We start from the raw sequence: 19,495 nt of genomic DNA, 5'->3' as shown, positions 1-19,495 counted from the left end.
GATTGAGGCTGAGACTTTTTTCTAACAACCGCTTCTCTGTCATTTTTGTAAATAATTATTTAAAAACAACTTCAACTTCAGAAGGGTATATCATTCCATTCACAATTTAAAGGGTGTCCTTACTGTTTTGTAGAACACTTGAAGGAGTGAAGTCATATTTAAGTAAAGTTAATTATTCTTTCTTCTTTATTCTTCTAGAAGCCTTCGATATAAATGCTTTGATTTTGACATCAAACCAGAAGTTTTATTTTGTTGACCGGAAGTGCTTGCTGCCTGCCTGTAGGCGGATGTGTTGTATTTGTTGTCAGCTGACAGGCAGCATCCGTCACAACACCGCGCTGCTCGCTGACAGCTAGCTAGCAGCTATTAGCAGCTATTAGCCGGGGCTCTGCGGGTATGTTTCCCGGAGTCTGGACCGTAGACGGAGGTTTGTGTACTACCGACTCATGGCGGCCGAAATACTGCCCCAACCGCAGGCTCGGAAGCCGTGTCTGCTGAGCAAAATCGAGGCTTTCCAAGATGTGGTTAGCACGGCGGTCATCATTCCCAAAGAAGACGGCGTTATCAGCGTGTCGGAGGACAGGTACATTAAGCTGCACTGCGGCTGGACCACAACATAACATTAAAATCCTCCATTAAATCCATCAAAATCGTCATTATGTTGTTGTTTTTTACCCAACAACAGACCTATGCTCAGAGGTGGGAAGTAACGGAGTAGATGTACTCAAGTACAGCTTAAGTAGCCTAAAATGTTATGCTACTTTGTATTTCTACTCTACTATAATTCACTATATTGTGTACTTTTACTCCACTACATCTATTTAGTACCTTTTAGTTACTTTACAGATATTGATTAATGATGTGAAACATAATCAACATTTAAATCAGACTTTAGTTCCACCTGGAGTAAATTCACAAGCTACCCTGCAGTATACAAAGTAATTCAAACGAGCTGCACCTTTACCAGCTTTGATAACACTTTAATGATCAATCATTATAATACAAAAATAGAATACATTATTCTGAATTGGACCAATCTGCATAATGAGTAGCCTACTTTTACTTTTGGTACTTTAAGTATATTTTGCTGCCAATACTTTTGTTCTTTTACTTGAGTAACATTTTGAATGCAGGACTTTTACTTGTAACAGACAGAGATGGGGTCGTTACTAAAAAAAAGTAATATATTACATATTACATATTACTTTAAAAAAAGTAATATATTACACTACTTCGTTACTATCTACATAAAGTAATTCGTTACTTTACTCGTTACTTTACTCGTTACTTTACTCGCAGGGCCGGCCCGCCCCTCCCTACAGGCAGATCACGCAGACTGCTAAAGTTTCAAATGTTCTCTTTAGTTCAGTTTCCATTGTCGCATAAGACTGATCCAGATAGCTCCTGAATGTTTTCCTATCTGATCATGGCTGTCCTCTGTCTCCTGCTATCTGACCGTGGCTGTCCTCTGTCTCCTGCTATCTGACCGTGGCTGTCCTCTGTCTCCTGCTATCTGTATATTTTGCGCAGTCTATCTCTGCTCACGCTGTTGCGTCAGCGTGTTCTCCTGCGTGTTGGCCATGTGTTGCACTGGAGCCAGACTTCAGCCGAGCACGTACGAACTGCGCATGCGTGAGTGGCAATAACTCTCCTTACCAGCAGGCAGCGGTAGTGTGTATTCGTCATTCAAAACAAGCAACAACCGGAAAACAGAGAAGAAGAACTACGTGTGTGTGATATAAATAAACAACAGCTATGTGCGTTAGCTTCACCTAGCATGTGTTCTTTGCAGGTGTTTGTTGAGGTTTGATTATGACTGATTTTAGAAAGTAACGAAGTAACGCGTGTCGGGGCAATGTTAGTAACTGTAGTGTGATTACTGGATTATAAAAGTAGCGCGTTACACTACTCCGTTACCGACAAAGTAATATTATTACAGTAACGCGTTACAAAGTAACGCGTTACACCCAACTCTGGTAACAGAGTATTCCTACACTCTTGTACTTCTACTTTTACTAAAGTACAATATCTGAGTGCTTTCCACCTCTAAAAATAACATTAAAATCAAGATTCATAAACGTAATATTATGTTTTTTACCGAACAACTACGTTTTCTCTCCAGTCAGTCATTGATTAAGCTCGCGCCGCAGCCGTTGGGCTTAATTATTTCAAAAAGCCGTTTGTAGCAGAAACAGACCAACGGTTTATGGGTGAAGACGAAAAGACAGCATAACGTTTCTATAAAAATGTCAGCCGCAGTTAATCTCTTTAATATACTTTCTATCTATTGGCTTTTTTCCTTAAACATGCATTTTGTTCAGAATATAAACTCATATGTGTACACAGTGGAAGCTAATCACAACAAAGAAAAAAAAAAAAAAGCTGAAATACAAATTGAGAATAAATAAATAAAAATAGGCTACAAAGAAAAAAAATCGAAGCAGTAACTAATTTATCGTTGGAATAAGAGCACTTTCGTTTTCCCCCTCGCTCTCCCAGATTTAAAGTTGCCTCTGGCTGTATCTGTGGCTTCTTTGGTTGCCAAGTGTGTTTATCCAGTATACTGACATCTGCATGAGGGTGTGTGTGACTGGGATCCCCTGCATGTGCAAAGGTCGCGTTTCCTATAATGCCTGTGCAATCTCAATGAATGTACCAAATACACCTAGGATACTTTTGAATATACTTATAGTAGCTATATAAGCTATAGTACCAGGTTTATTTAAGTCGTCTTGTGCCTTAGTATTTAGGTGCAAACCGGTCACAATAGTAAGAGAAAAACAGGTACTGCAATTGATGTAAAGGAAATTAAATAAAATGAAAAGTTTTTGTTGATATGTATTAGTAGTGTACATGCAAAGATGGGAGACAGTGGGTCAGATTGCACATAAGGAACCCAATGCAGGAATTACACATCGTAAGCAGGCCCCACTGTTCTGAGAGCATCAAATACAGATTTGTTTGAACTTAATAGCGATCTTATTCATGTAGTGGTACGTCTATATACTATTAAAATATTCCTAGAATTAGATTTTCATCAGTCCAAAACCCAAAGATGTTCACTTTAATATGATATAGAATTACAGGAAATCTCCTTCTGCATGTAAAATGACTAACCGCTGCACTCTCCATTACGCCTCAGGTGCCATCAGAGCTCTTGTAATGTGGCTTTAATGTTCTGGTTTCTCCCACAGGACGGTCCGGGTATGGCTGAAGAGAGACAGCGGGCAGTACTGGCCCAGTGTCTACCACACAATGACCAGTAAGTATCCTCTCCTATTCACATATGTGGGTTTACCACTAAAACGTATTTTTGGCTTCTGTTTTGAGTAACTATTTTAAACAAAGGTTTGAACAAGCCGATCGATTGCTCAGTGTAATCCAATAAATCACTCATTCCTCAGAGAGTGGTGACATATTAAAACAGCAAAGGGAAAGTGCTGACAGCAAATATATAACAAAGTTAGATAACTTCACAACCATGGTAAGTAAAGAGGAGCAGTGTTGAGTGTAACGCGTTACAAAAGTAACGCAGTTACAGTAATATATTACTTTATGCTGTAACGAAGTAATGTAACGCATTACTAATGAAATGTGGGTCATATATTACCCGTTACAATGCTCAGTAACGCAGTTACAACACATTTTAACCCGAAATTAAATGGTGTTTTGTTTTTTAAGAATGTACTAACATAGCGAGACATTCCGACACCAGACAAATTGTGCGGGTAGATTAGTAAACCTGGTGTTTACTCTTCAGGCTTCGCGCCGGGATCTTCGGGGCAGTTGAATGTTATTCACCCGCTATTCAAAAAAGAGAACGGTGCGAAAAATACTAACGACAAATTGTCAGGTGCGCGTGACCTGCTCCGCTGCGCGTGCATCATTTCCAAAGTGCTTCCTCAGCAGTGACACACATCTGAGGATAATCATTTATACGAAAATGGTTAAAGCAACCATCACTAAACGCCAGCAACACTGCGTCTACTGCAGACCGTAGCAACAGGTCGGATGGGGACATCACGTTACCCTCCGTTGTGACACTAGCTTACTCCCGCCTGACTGCCGCCCTCAACCCCGGAGCAGCACTCTTCGTTGCCCGAAACTACGCCGCCCCTCTGCGGCCCGCAGGTGCGAGCCAGGATACCACGGCAAAACAGAGCCTGCTCAGGTAGATATAAACAAGTACCCGCCTGTACAGTGGGGTTAGGTGGTCATTTTGCAGCTCGTGGTATACAAATAGACAAGGGCTAGAATATGTGAAAATAGTGCCATATTCTGCCATGCCTGTAGAAATGTTGGGTCAAACATAATGCATCCAATAGCACAGATGCCTTCACCACGAATGGCTACAAAACTATCTCATATCCCAAGCTTATCAACGAGCTGATGTTGCAGCTGAAATGATCTCCAGGTCACAAATTCAACCTCACATGATGATGTGATACCAGTTCTCAAGCACAGTAAATATTCTCTTCCCAGACTATATGATGGGACCAAGGTGATGTTTAGTAGGCTACATGGTTTTAATAATACTTTTGCTTTTCAATGTTTGCCATTTCAAACCATGAGCTGGTTCAAATAATATTTGCCTTGATTTACATTATGTTCTCATTTGTTTTATCAGTACAGCTTTGAAGCTGTTGTGCTTTTCTTTGCCACAGTCCACTTTGGACTGTATGAGATATTTCAGGATTGCACTTTTAACTCACTTGAAATGTTGTCTCACTTGCTTGGTTTCAAAACATAACAAATGCCAAAATCTGTTCATTGGGGCCATCAATGCTATTTCTCATTGCTGTTGCCGGCCACTATTGCTCATGTAAACCTGCTACTGCTGCGCCCCCTGTGATCTCATATTCACCCTGAGTCATTTTGTTCTGGAGCCGGGCCTGTACACGGCCATATACTAAACACACTACAGAGCCCATTCCGTGTCCTGTCAGTGTTTACTTCCTCTCTGCCTTATTCTGGTGGTTTATCTGACGTCCAGCGCTCCGTCTTTTAACCTCTTTTCCTTTCTGGATCCTCCTTAGCAACCTTCATTAGTCCTTGACAGCGGTCTGTACTGCTGTATTAACAACGTGTCACATGTTAAGAATTTACAATCAGAATCGAGTATTCAACTAAGCCGTGTAATACAAGGTGTTAGTAGCCTTAAGGGCCTACACAGTTGTTATGCTATACCACATCGCCCTTCATTGGATGTATAATGAGCTGCACTAAACTACATTTTAGCATTTAAAATACCTAGCCATTCTTTTGCGGTTATTTTGGTGAAAGTAACTAGAAAAGTAACTAAAGTAGTGTAACTCATTACATTTCAGAGACAGTAATTTTGTAATGTAACTTATTACTTTCAAAAGAGAGTAATAAGTAATATATTACATTTTGGAAGTAACTTGCCCAACACTGAAGAGGAGTAGCCGTTTAATACAAAAATGGGTTAACTAGCAGCCATGAAGTAGCACGTGATCAGTGGGATAGCACATGATCAGGATTGCACAACATTGGCACATGAATATGTATGAGTGCGTCACTTTAGTCCACAGAGTTGTCCAGACCCTGTTCTGTTCGCTCATCCTCTTTGTTTCCTTTCATGCTGTGTCAGTGTCTCACCTCTGCTTGGATAAAATAAGACGCCTAAAAGCTGAGATAGCGATTCCCAAAGTAGACGAAGCCCAGCCATGTTTCACAGTCCCCTGATTCAAAGGGGCTGTGTCGGCCTTATCCACGTATCTCTGGAGATAATGATCAGAATGTCACCAGATGTTGACTACATCTTGATGCCATCTCTACAGAGGCATAGCATACAATAAAGCAAAGATTTCATCAATATCTGTGTTAATTTGTGCTAAATATACACTTAAACACATGAATATTAGGTGGGAATAAAATCGGGAGTTTGTTGCTCTTCTATCAAAGCGCGGAGTTTACTGAAATAAGAGTCGGAACTCATGTACGATCGTGAACTCTCCTCTCTTCCTGTCTCTGACAACGTTTGTCCTCCAGTTGTGCAACTCGAGGAAATCCCATGCCGCCATCAGCAAGATCTGAATCTTACAAACGCGTGACCAGAGGCTGCAGATGCCCAGGCCTTTAGTTAGGTCATAAACAAACCGAATTTGCAAATGATAACACAGTGTACAGGATTTACTGATATAGTGACATCTTTATGAGGCAAAGCTGAGTGTTCATCGTACCTGACATAACATTGTATATCACAGAGGTAGAAATACTTAATTATAGCATTTCTTTCATACATAATCAGTGCATAATTGTATCTTTGAGTTGATTTGTAACATATTTTTCACCTTTGGAACTACGTTTATTTCCCCCCCGAAGCCTCAGTCAACACATTTGGGAAATTGCAACACAACAATATTTTCCAAAGTTGTAAAAAGGTCAACAAAATAATTGTTATTTATCTACAGCAGTGCTTCTCAAAGTGTGGTCCGCGGACCACTGGTGGTCCGTGACCGCCCCCTAGTGGTCCGTGAGTATATTAGTAACATTTCACATTTGAAATAAATAAATAAATTAAAGTTGTCCGCACTCTAGCATAATAATATCTCCGCAATGGAGCAAGCTGAAGTTTCACTTTCGATTGCATGATATAGCCCAGCGCAACACCTTCATCACACATGTTGCCACTTGTATGTATCATTTTCAGGCGATTTGTAATCTATTCTAGAAAAACAATGTGTTTTTGGATATTTGTGGAGTTAGGTGGTCCGCGAGTGTTTTTTTATTGGTTAAGTGGTCCTTGGTATGAACATTTTTGAGAAACACTGACCTACAGGGTATTGATTGGGTGGGTTCTTTTTGCACACACTATATCTGATGGAAATGAGCTATAATCTGGCATAATTCATCTCTTCTCTGTTCTCAGGTGAATGTATTTGTATGCATGCGTGGTCCTTGTTGAAATAAATACATAATATATATATATCTGCCAAACAGGGTTTCAACAGAGAGGAAGATCTGTCCCAAACATCTGATAAACAGCACTATAAGTATATAATCAGTGTTGGGAGTTAACGGAGTAACGTAGTTACAGTAATGTATTACTTTTGACATGTGGGTAATATATTACCCGTTCCAATTCTCAGTAACGCAGTTACAACACATTTTAACCCGGAATTAAATGGTGTTTTGTTTTTTAAGAATTCACTAACATCGCGAGACATTCCGACACCAGAGAAAAATTGTGCGGGTAGATTAGTAAACCTGGTGTTTACCCTCGGGTGTTCTTTTCCCCATAAGGACCGCCTCGCTGCACGTACCCCGCTTATTACACGGCCATACTAAACACACTGCAGAGCCCATTCCGTGTCCTGTTAGTGTTTACTTCCTGTCTGCCTTCTTCTGGTGATTTATCTGACGTCCAGCGCTCCGTCTTTTAACCTCTTTTCCTTTCTGGATCCTCCTTAGCAACCTTCATTAGTCCTTGACAGTGGTCTGTACTACTGTATTTACAATGTGTCACATGTTAAGAATTTACAATCAGAATCGAGTGTTCAACTAAGCCGTGTAATACAAGTTGTTAGTCGCCTTAAGGGCCTACACAGTTGTTATGCTGCTAAAGCACGTCGCCCTTCACTGGATGTCTAATGAACTGCACTACATTTTAGCATTTAAAATACCTAGCCATTCTTTTGCGGTTCTTTTGGTGAAAGTAACTAAAGTAGTGTAACTCATTACATTTCAGAGACAGTAATATCGTAATGTAACTTATTACTTCAAAAAGGATAGTAATATGTCATATGTACTATCTTACATTTTGGAAGTAACTTGCCAAACACTGTATATAATACAAAGAGGAAACAAACATATTTTGGCTTTTAATGTCAGAGGTACATTTAGAAAAAAAAAAATTAAGATTAGTCGACGAGTTGATATTTATTGGAACAAAATAAGTAACTAAAATGGACTTTGTTTGACTATTTAATGACATTTTAAAAGACCAAACAATATACCTATTAATCTGTCTGCTTATTATTTACTATTCTTTTAACTCTATTTAACATTTGCTAAACAATTCGGCCCTAATTTGGACTGGAAAATCTTACTAAAATAAAATAAAAATGGTAAACTATTCTTCTTGTTTGTGTCCAGCGTCGTGCTCCTGCATGTCCTTCAACCCAGAGACCAGGAGGCTGTCACTGGGCACGGACACCGGCAGCATCCAAGTAAGTCCACTTATTTAACTGAATATTGTATCTTTGTTGGTTTGTTGACAAGAAGTGTGTGTGTGTGTGTGAACTGAAAATAAAAAGGTCTCTTTAATTTCCTCTTTAAGATGTGTAGAGAGTTTGAAGTAGTTTTATTTTATGTCTTTGGCCGGTCTTTTGTAAGATGCGGCATTTCGTTTTTTACTGTCCAGCTTATTTAGTTGTTTGAGGGGTTTCACAGAGAGAGTTGTTTATTTTGGAACAAGTTGTCCAGAAACAGATTCAGACCGTATCACTGCAGAACATGTCCAAGGTTTTGAATCTCAGTACAACCTTGTGTTAACACGTTGTGTCGTAAGAGGAAGGCCTGCAGATTTGTTATTAGTGGTTTACATCTTGCTGCGGGAGGGAGGCCTACGCTTCAAATAGGATCACTTTTTAGCCCCTCTGTAACTACGGACTTACTGGAATTTCTACACAGGATTTATTTGGAAACCTTGGTCATTGAACTCTGTCCCTGTGAACATCTCTCTCCACTTCCTGTCTTTTAGGAGTTCATCCTGTCAGAAGACTACAATAAGATGACCCCAGCAAGCACTTACCAGGGTGAGACTGTGTGTGTGTGTGTGTGTGTGTGTGTGTGTGTGTGTGTGTGTGTGTGTGTGTGTGTGTGTGTGTGTGTGTGTGTGTGTGTGTGTGTGTGTGTGTGTGTGTGTGTGTGGGTGTGTGTGTGTGTGTGTGTGTGTGTGTGTGTGTGTGTGTGTGTGTGTGTGTGTGTGTGTGTGTGTGTGTGTGTGTGTGTGTGTGTGTGTGTGTGTGTGTGTGTGTGTGTGTGTGTGTGTGTGTGTGTGTGTGTGTGTGTGTGTGTGTGTGTGTGTGTGTGTGTGTGTGTGTGTGTGTGTGTGTGTGTGTGTGTACTAGCCAAAATAAGCGTGAGTGTTACATAGTGATGTCACATTGTTCAGATGTAAAAAAGGAGTCCAACTGAGGGAGGCCCCCCCCCCCCCCCCCTCAGTTGGACTTGGAGGGGGAACATCCTTCTGGAGTGAACTTTGAGATTTAAGCCTTTTTAGACCATACACATCATATTATATCACACACTACTGGAGAGGGAACACCTCTTAAAGCCTCTCCAAATGCTTATTTTCTGAACACTGTTCACCAAGATACTCTGGATAGGTCCCTGCACTGTGGTTGTGAAAATAAATCTTGTGTGTGTGTGTGCGCAGCCCATCAGGGCAGAGTCTCAGTGGTGCTGTTTGTGTTGGAGATGGAGTGGCTCCTGAGCACCGGCCAGGATAAAAACTTCAACTGGCACTGCTCTGAGAGCGGCCAGCAGCTGGGGACGTACCGCACCGCCGCCTGGGTGTCAGGACTCCAGTATCCTTTAATAACCCTCCTGTTTGTCGTCTTGATTTGTCCGCTACTTGGCCTCACACTCAATAACCCTGACCGCTTATCTTAAAGGGAGACGAGTGGATTCAACCAAGTGGGAGCCGTCTCTGGTGCTCCTGCCTGCGAATAATCTCCAGCTTGTATTTATTATAAAACAGTCTATTTTTAGGGCCACAGCAACATTACACAGAGCAATTTGAGCTTAGCTTCCTGTTAGCGTTGTGGCTAACAATAGGCATCAGACATGCTGTTGTCATGGAAACGGTGTGAATAGCTTTCAGTAATGGCCAGATGAAAGGCTCCGCGGGCGACACGGATCCTTACCAATGAGCTGTGAGGTCATCGCTCTGCAAATCTTTACAGCAGGGGAGCACTTTTATTCCATCGACAACACAAATCACTCATTTGGCGTCTCCCCGGGAACCGAACTCACAAAGCTACATCATGAATCGCTCTAATGTCTGCATTTATAGACGACCGATGACGAACACACGAAACCATGAATTACACATTTAAATGAGTTAATTTGAACCCATAAGGACCCACCGTGCACTTTAAATGTTCTGGAAAGTTCCTTATACAGCTTTAGCCTGTGACACACACGGAACAGTCTGGTGGGTCATGGTCCAGGTCATGTGATTTTGTGTTCCCATAACAACGTGTCCAAGATGTCCATGTGCCAGACTAACACGTGTGACATAACGAGCTACATTTCAAAAGCTTTCTGTTTGTTGCTAAAGGTAGAATTCAAGCCATTTAAGAATTAAAATGCTTCCATAACATGTCCTTTATTACATTTAACCTGTTGTGGAAACATCTCTTGATCAAATTGATATGAAACAAATGAGACAAACATCGCCGTGACACATCGGGACTTTAACCCTAAACTTTCACAGCGAACCCAAAGTGACATATATGCACAATTAGAAATGATTATGATCTGGGTTCGAAGAACAGTAACTGCTTTAATCAGGTAGTTTGGTACACACCACTGCATACATATTTTATTTAGTATATTATACATACATATATATATAATATTATGTTTTTAAAATGAGACAAATATAGAACTATTACAAAAAATTATATTATTATTATTATAAAAAATTACAAAAATTAATAATTTGAGTGGGAACATACCTGAAAAATAAAATGTCTAATTTACTGCCTCAAAATGAATATACATTGAAAAACAAATCAAATCAAGGCTTGGGTTTGCATTTGACTTCGAACAGTTTCTGACCAAATAATGAACGGATTATCGATCTCCGATTCCCAGAGAGATAAAGATCATTTCTGTTTTTAGAAGTGCAGAAGGATTTAGGTTTGATACGATGCAGGTTATTTCTTGTTCTTCTTCACCTCGGACAGTGTTGTATTGATTTTGGTCCGCAGTGACTTAACCAGGAGGACTTTGAATTTGGCAGGTGAAAGAGCGAAGAGTCCTCCACTTCCACTTCCACTACCAAGGGCTTTGACTTTACATGTTATAGTTTACTCACAGATACAACCAGTGGTGTAGTGGTCGTGGGACGCGTGGGATCGCCGTCCCCCCACTTATTTGGAGCATGATTTTTTTTTTAATAGTCTCTAAGCATTTATGCAACTAAGACCTATACATTGTTTATGTAACTTATGTGCCGGTGTGTCCATGGTTTTGAGTCTGTGTGTGTGTTGAGCACAGCGCCGTCTGCTTTTTGCAGTACAGTAACTAAAGTAGGACTAAGCATACCGGTAGTTTCTGTAGACTTGCTGTCTGCCCGTTTTGTGAGTGCACTGCGCATTTCTGGCATTGTTTGGGATGACTAGGGTGACCAGGTGCACAGCATTTTTATAATTTGTCCCGCGTCCCACAAATTGAGACTATGTCCCGCATTTGAGTGACAGTTCGGTTCGCTGACGTCCGGCACCGCCCTTTATTATTGTATTTTTAAACGGCATCATGTAAGTTGCGCTGACAGGCGACAGAGGTCCACAGTGCACCCCCCCGTTGACAGTTCACGAGCGTCGACATTGCGTCCACCCAGTAAAAACAATCCCCACTACACCACTGGATACAACTATTATTTTTACCGTGCAGATTTTGACGGATAAAGATCCAACTTAATGCATCAATAGTTTTAGACCTTAACTCCATCCCAGGTTTGATGTGGAGACCAGACACGCCTTCGTGGGAGATCAGTCCGGTCAGGTGACCATCCTGAAGCTGGAGCAGGACAGCTGCAGCCTGGTCACCACCTTCAAGGGACACACAGGTACACACACACACACACACACACACACACACACACGCTGAAGCTGTAAATCAATTAGTCGATCACTTTACTGATTCTCTCCATCATTGCCTCTGCCAAGGAGCTGAATAAGCACAATCACGACTCCATTTTCTTGAGAGTTGGTGGAAGGGTGTATCATGGGACAAAAAATAGTCCCTGTACATTTTGCAACAGATCTGAATCACAGGGCGGATACACACATTAACTTTCACTTTAATTAACTCTGCGAGATGGGGCATGTGAACTGCATTCATGTGGTGTTGAAACAATCTTAAAGATGAGTTCCCGACTGGAAAGTTCACTTGAACGGCCACTCGACAGATATCGACATGGTTTTTAAATGATCTGAGCAATAACACAGCTTCTTTGTAGCATCCATGTTGTTTCCTCCTCATGATAGAAACATCTTTCCAACTTGCGAAATGGGATTTGTAAAGCACCTCGTAACTTACCTGCAATAAATTCACCAGGGTTTTAAACAAAGATGTTGAATTAAGGGGCTTTAAGACGTGTTCATGACATTATGGCCCAGTACATCAAATCAGTTATGAACAAGTCTTCTGAGAAGCAGTGCAACACAGCCCTAATTTCCTACATTTGTGTGTGTGTGTGTGTGTTGCTCCAGGTAATGTGACGGCGCTGTGTTGGGACCCGGTCCAGAGGGTGCTGTTCTCCGGCAGCTCAGACCACTCCATCATTATGTGGGACATCGGGGGCCGCAAAGGCACCGCCATCGAGCTGCAAGGACACAAGTAGGAAACACAAACATTCACTCCGATCTGGAATAAGGGTGTTTTACTAGTATTGCTGAAAACCATAGTGAATAAATACAACAGAAGTATTGAGCCCATCATGAATCAGCTTTGCACGCTTGTCTGTGTAACTATCGCTTATCAGCGACATAGTGAACAAAACATTGAGGGGGAAATCTACAGAAGGAAAGCTATTGAAGGTTAGCTGCTAGCTGCCAGTGTGTAGCACAGTCCTAGCTTACTAAATAAAAGCTGAAGGAGATTGCATTGAGAATTTAAATGTGTAAATTGTTCAGTTGTTTTAACCACTAACTAAAATCTCCAAACAAATCGTGTGTGTGTGTGTGTGTGTGTGTGTGTGTGTGTGTGTGTGTGTGTGTGTGTGTGTGTGTGTGTGTGTGTGTGTGTGTGTGTGTGTGTGTGTGTGTGTGTGTGTGTGTGTGTGTGTGTGTGTGTGTGTGTGTGTGTGTGTGTGTGTGTGTGTGTGTGTGTGTGTGTGTGTGTGTGTGTGTGTGTGTGTGTGTGTGTGTGTGTGTGTGTGTGTGTGTGTGTGTGTGTGTGTGTGTGTGTTTCCACAGTGACAAGGTTCAGGGCTTGTGCTATGCCTCACACACTCGTCAGCTCATCTCCTGCAGCTCAGACGGAGGCATCGTCATCTGGAACATGGACGTGACACGACAAGAGGTGAGAGAGAGGGTGAGAGAGAGAGAGGGTGAGAGAGAGAGAGAGGGTGAGAGAGAGAGATATCATGACTCAACAGTGTGAAGAAAAGTGAATGTGGAAATGTGACACGTGTGAGCTGTGTTTTCATAGCTTTTGCACACATCCTTGTTCTGTCAGAGAGATAAGCGTAGGGCTGCAACTAACAAGTCATTTAATTGTGTATCCATCCACCAGTTACTTTCTAGATTAATCGATAGACTGTTCTATAACATTTTAGAAATAGACAAAATATCCGTTCTAGTTTCTCAAAGTCTAAGGTGATGTCTTTACATTTCTTGTTTTGTCCCAACAGAAATATATTCTGTCTGATATGATACATAACTTTTTGGGGACTTAAAATAGATCTTCCTTTGTATTGGGAATCCTAATTTGAAAAGTGCAGATGAGAGATGCATCGTTATTAAAGTGTGTGTGTTTGACAGACCCCAGAGTGGCTGGACAGCGACTCGTGTCAGAAGTGTGAGCAGCCTTTCTTCTGGAACTTCAAACAGATGTGGGACAGTAAGAAGATCGGCCTGCGACAGGTGCTGCACAATCACATGACTTCACAAAAGCCTTTACATTATAGATCCTCAGACACAACGCTCATCATGATTCCCTCACGAGAAGCTCCATTCAATAACTGTTTAGTCTAAACTATATTTCATCGAGAAGTTCACTTGTCGGTCAAGACTCAAGATTTGTTTTACTTTCTTACAGTTCTTTTTCATTTGGATTGTAAATGAACTATACTTTTTGTGTCATGTATGTTTGTCACATGGTCAATCCAAATAACAAAAATGATGATTTGGACGTACATTAAAATGAAGGATCCATAAGGAAGTTTAGTTTAGTTTATTATTTTTTTCGAGCGTGTAAAACCAAAGAAAATACAAATGAAACAAAAGATGATACAGACATGATGCAGTACTATACAAATGAATGCAATAACATAATATTTAATTAATAATTGAATAATCTGTAGTGTCATTGTCTGATATCAATAAACAACAAAGCTTTAGCTACACGTCCGAAAAGGGGTCGGAAGAAGTTTACACTTATTTAACCCCTTCTCCCTTTTTTAAAATCTTTTCTTAATATATGTTAACATACAATATCAATGTATAGAATAGAATTCCTTTATTGTCATCGCACCAGGTACAACGAAATTTAAAAAAGCAATCCTCGCAGTGCATTTCCACATACAACGAATAAATATATTATCTATATAAACATATACACATTAAACATGCTCACACATCCATACATGCCCGCACATTATTTAAATACAGTTTACCGTACTTGTTGGACTATAAAGCGCACCTGCATATGAGCCGCAGCAGCTAAATTGTCCGTCTGTCTTGCTCTCGTTCTGTCTCTCGGTTCCACTTTCACTTTGGCGCGCTACCTGTCTCGCTCTTTTCCGGCCTCCAGCTTTTCCTGCTGGAGCCCGCCCTTAGAGGTCCTAGAGCCCATAGAGTGGTGGTTAATTTTACCTGTGAAGTCCATAGATTTAGGAGGTTCCCTAGTGGCCGTTAGCTGTACACAAAAAATGGGGAAAAAAGTCGCGGCTTATAGTCCGAAAAGTACGGTACTTTAACCTTGAATAATTTCTATAATCATTCATATAATATATACAGGCAACCGATGTCAACCGCTTTGAGTCGCCGCTGAAGAATAGTAATATACAACGGGTCATTATCCAGATGTTGCTTCATGTCGTCCTCCGTCCTCAGCACCACTGCAGGAAGGGCGTCCAGGCGGTGTCACATGGACAGTCCGCAATTACAAAAACTAAAATGTGAACGTTCATGAAAGTGAAGGATGTCCAAAGCCCTTAGGTGCTGCAAACACATGATAAAGTTGGCACCAGACGGTACAACGGGTCGTTATCCAGATGTTGCCTCATGTTGAAGTCCTCCTGTGTTCTCAGCACCACTGCAGGAAGTGCGGCCAGGCGGTGTGCGGCAAATGTTCGTCCAAGCGCTCCACCATCCCCCTCATGGGCTTTGAGTTCGAGGTGCGTGTGTGTGACAGCTGCCACGAGTCCATCACCGACGAGGAGTGAGTAACAATCGGCCTCTGTTGTTGTCCTCCTCCACTGAACCTTTGTGTCCTCGGGGACGTAACCGTGGTCCCTGTTATGTGTTCCAGCCGAGCGCCCACCGCCACCTTCCACGACAGCAAGCACAGCGTTGTTTACATGCACTACGAGCCCACCACCGGGACCCTGCTGACCTCCGGCAGCGACAAGGTCGTCAAGGTCTGTACGGGCACACGCGGTTTATCATGAGTCTCTGATGGGACACAGTGAGACACAGTGAGACACAGTGAGACACAGTGAGACACGGTGAGACACGGTGAGACACGGTGAGACACGGTGAGACACAGTGAGACACATTGAGACACAGTGAGACACAGTGAGACACGGTGAGACACGGTGAGACACAGTGAGACACATTGAGACACAGTGAGACACATTGAGACACAGTGAGACACATTGAGACACAGTGAGACACATTGACACACAGTGAGACACATTGACACACAGTGAGAGACAGTGAGACACAGTGAGACACGGTGAGACACATTGAGACACGGTGAGACACGGTGAGACACGGTGAGACACGGTGAGACACACGGTGAGACACACGGTGAGACACAGTGAGACACAGACACACACAGTGAGACACAGTGAGACACAGACACACACATTGAGACACAGACACACACAGTGAGACACAGACACACACAGTGAGACACAGTGACACACAGTGAGACACAGTGAGACACAGTGAGACACCGTGAGACACCGTGAGACACCGTGAGAGACAGTGAGAGACAGTGAGACACAGTGAGACACCGTGAGACACCGTGAGACACAGTGAGAGACAGTGAGACACAGTGAGAGACAGTGAGACACAGTGAGACACAGTGAGACACAGTGACACACACACACACAGACACACACACACAGTAACACACACAGACACACACAGACACACACAGACACACACAGTGACACACACAGTGACACATAGACACACAGACTCACACAGACACACACAGACACACACAGACTCACACAGACACACACAGACTCACACACACAGACACACACAGACTCACACAGACACACAGTGTCTGATCCGGTGGTTGCTAATCCCTTTCTTTTTGCCCGGGAACACCGTGTCGTTACAAAGTTCACTAAATCATCCAAAATCCAATGAAAGTGTTGATCAGCCATTTTACATGTTCAGATGTCTCCTCTGAAGGATATGTCTCCTCTGAAGGATATGTCTCCTCTGAAGGATATGTCTCCTCTGAAGGATATGTCTCCTGTGAAGGATATGTCTCCTCTGAAGGATATCATGAAGCCTGAATGCAATCGAATGTCAAACTAAAAAGTTCTGATTGATGAAAGCAGTAAATTCATCATCGATATAGAAAGATGAGGAGAAATTCCTGGATGTGAATAACGGTCTAATTTTGGCGATTTCATTTGAAGAAAATATCGTTTTGAAAAGCAGCAGTAGGTTTTGAGTCTGCAGGAATGTCTCTCCAGAAGCCCGTTGAATCTGAGGAACAACCATGTGTGTGTCTCTCTGCAGCTGTGGGACATGTCTCCTGTGGTGTCCTGAGGTCAGCTGACGCTCTGTCCACCAAGGGGCTTCACGGCAGCAGGCACTCGGAAGAGAGAGAGAGGAACCGTCTCCATGTCACCTGGATAATATTTAACTTTGAGCAGCGGCTGTCCACAGGGAGGACTCTGGGAACAGCACGGAGCGGACTGAAGGTTACAGGCGGTGGTGTTTGTTTGTGTGGGGGATCCCTATCTGTGTGTGTGTGTGTGTGTGTGTGTTTGTATTATGTCAGTGTGTGTGGGAGGGCTTCGGACTTCACAAGGACTTGAACATCCTTAATTTTAATGCATTCCTGCCGATTTCAAACCTGAAACATTTCTGCACTTTGTCAGCGGGTACCGTAAAACCTTAACGTATTTATTTTAAGGAGGTAACCGAATTGAACAAGAAGTCACAACCTTCAACTCACTGTTAGCAGGCCGTAAGAGGGAGCTGCTGGATCACTTCGACAGTTCTACACCGACATGCACGACCTACAGGAAGTAAAGAAAGTAGCAGCAGACCATTTCTTTGCTTTCAAATTCACCAAATCCGGCTATGACCGCTTTTATCCATCTAGCAAGTCACTAAGAGACCGGTCGTAAAGGACAGAGGACACATAGGGACACTTTGAGGACATGAGCATTAAAAGGTGGTCCTATAATACTGTAGATATGCTAATGGCTCTTGAAGGAATATTTCACCACAAAGAATATCATTTTGTTTATCAACTCACCCGTGTTCTCCTGAACTATTGAAGAACACATTTCTCACATGCTTACTGTACACAAAGAACAAAGAACCTAAACGGAGAAAAGACTTTGAGTTGAAGTAAAAACTATATCATATCATTTGTTTACGAACTCTCATTCGTCGTAACCGAAGTCTCACTATACCCTAAATAAATCAATATCATGCTCTCCCCTTAATGCTGAAGTAGTTGTGATTATAAAGTTTGCAAAACACAAAATAAATATGGCTAAAATGTGGGAAAAAGTATATAAATTGATATCATTTGATGAAAAGTATGGAGTCTTATACAGCTGCCTAAAAAGTGTAATAGATACTGATGTATTTGTATCGTGGACCCTCGTCATGTGAAGTTTTGTAATCCGTGCATTAACCATCAGACTGCGTGTGTGTTTTATGAGATTATTTATTATTCTACGTGTCGGTCGAAATGTTTCTGACACATATCATCAAGTTAATGAGTGGCTTCACATTCATACATGTATCGGGACTGAAAGGAAGTTAATGAACGTTTGATTTTGTTTCTTATCGTCACTGCACTGGAATCAAACATTTCACAAATGGCTGCTGTGAAGAGAAGACGTTTCTGTGATTATCAAGTTTGTGCTTTAACCGTCTCGTGGTAACTAAGTTGATTCATAATAACGCTGAATATTTCCCAAAGATGTTGGATATTAAGATTGAAAATAAAGTTGTGTTTGAAGAGGCCCTCTTATAGTTTGTGTGCATGTAAATGGTTTGCTCAGGATAAAATCCCGTGTGCTATCATTGGCGAGCGCTCCAACACATTATACGCGATTGGCTAAGAGGCAGGACCTCTCAAGACCCCGTTTACACGGGAACGCAAACAGACCAAATTCGATAACAAAGTCTTCCGTTCACACGAGACCACTCGGCCCGCTGGAGAACATATGCCGCGCAACAAAATACACTAAAAGCAGCGAAGAAGACCCCGAGCATGGTTGCCCTTCTGTTTATTCTCCGCGGTGGATTTAGCAACATGTAGTTCATCATGTCCACTTGTTGCTGTAGATTGTGCACTAACGTCTGTAGCATGGTCAGTAGCTACTCTACAGCAGTGAGCAGCGGGGCTATGGCTTCATCGTTATCAGGAAATGATCGTATAGGACGTACACACGGAGCCGTTTGGCCCCCCAGAGCATTCCGTCCGCAGATCTATCCACCTTGGGGCTCGTTATCCCGTTTGCGGCCTCGTGTGAAAAGTAGCGGATACAACCCGTTTCGTTCTCGTGTAAACAGCGCCTAAGTTGTTGACCAATCACAACAGAGCCGACTAGCTAACCAATCAGAGCAGACTGCGCTCTGGTTTCAGACAGAGGGTGAAAAGAGGCAGTATGAGAGACATTAAGCATGGAGACATGTCCCAGTAGAGGCACTAAACACAAAGGGCCCCTTTAACACAACAGGAGTGAGCTTCTGGAAGACCTTCAAACAACCGGTGTTTTCAGCTCTTCTTTAAAACCATGTAGAATTCCTTCTTTTTGCAGACCCGTTAAAAATGCATGTTCATGCCAGAAGCTGTTACTATTCACTAAAGCTGTTAAACACACGCAATAGCTTGTTTTGCTAAATAAATTCCTGTGTTCATGTAAAGTGTACGATTTAAATGGATGATTTGCTTAAAGATTAAGAATACTTAAAATCCTGTTGCAGCTCAAATAAATTCATCCAAGGCCAGTGGTTTATTGTTCTGTTGCAGGAAAGATACTTTGATGTTTGTTTCTGCCGTTGATGTAACCATGTATGAATAAAAGAAATTAAAAGAGCAGGTGCACCTTCTCGACAAATTGCCTTACCATTTT

At 42.0% G+C, this 19,495-nt stretch overlaps 1 protein-coding gene across 4 annotated transcripts; it reads left to right on the top strand.

Moving 5' to 3' along the window:
- Nucleotides 1–298: 298 nt before the first annotated feature.
- wdfy2 (WD repeat and FYVE domain containing 2) lies at nt 299–19,459 on the top strand. 4 transcript variants are annotated; one of them, XM_071202556.1, is made up of 12 exons: nt 300–583; nt 3,195–3,262; nt 8,119–8,192; nt 8,726–8,780; nt 9,404–9,554; nt 11,712–11,824; nt 12,471–12,597; nt 13,176–13,281; nt 13,743–13,844; nt 15,233–15,363; nt 15,454–15,629; nt 16,911–19,459. In XM_071202556.1, exons 1-11 carry the CDS (start codon nt 447–449, stop codon nt 15,590–15,592), a joined length of 1,203 nt encoding a protein of 400 aa, XP_071058657.1. In that variant the 5' UTR covers nt 300–446; the 3' UTR covers nt 15,593–15,629; nt 16,911–19,459. The 4 variants fall into 4 exon arrangements, with proteins under 4 accessions (XP_033935079.1, XP_033935078.1, XP_071058657.1 ...); XM_034079186.2 differs by having other exon boundaries at nt 301–583; nt 15,454–15,562; XM_034079188.2 differs by lacking the exons at nt 15,233–15,363; nt 15,454–15,629 and having other exon boundaries at nt 299–583.
- Nucleotides 19,460–19,495: the final 36 nt, after the last annotated feature.

This window comes from Pseudochaenichthys georgianus, unplaced genomic scaffold (genome assembly GCF_902827115.2).
Source record: "Pseudochaenichthys georgianus unplaced genomic scaffold, fPseGeo1.2 scaffold_557_arrow_ctg1, whole genome shotgun sequence".
NCBI classification, from domain to species: domain Eukaryota; kingdom Metazoa; phylum Chordata; class Actinopteri; order Perciformes; family Channichthyidae; genus Pseudochaenichthys; species Pseudochaenichthys georgianus.
The sequence above is the reverse complement of the archived record's forward strand: the minus strand, read 5'-3'. Positions and strand labels throughout refer to the sequence as shown.

What these genes read in the sequence shown, in the direction of transcription:
- wdfy2 (XM_071202556.1), top strand. Translation starts at nt 447, where the DNA reads ATGGCGGCCGAAATACTGCCCCAACCGCAGGCTCGGAAGCCGTGTCTG. An exon ending in GCCTGGGTGTCAGGACTCCA is followed by an intron (nt 9,555 to 11,711) that starts GTATCCTTTAAT and finishes ACTCCATCCCAG; the next exon opens with GTTTGATGTGGAGACCAGAC. An exon ending in ATCGAGCTGCAAGGACACAA is followed by an intron (nt 12,598 to 13,175) that starts GTAGGAAACACA and finishes GTGTTTCCACAG; the next exon opens with TGACAAGGTTCAGGGCTTGT.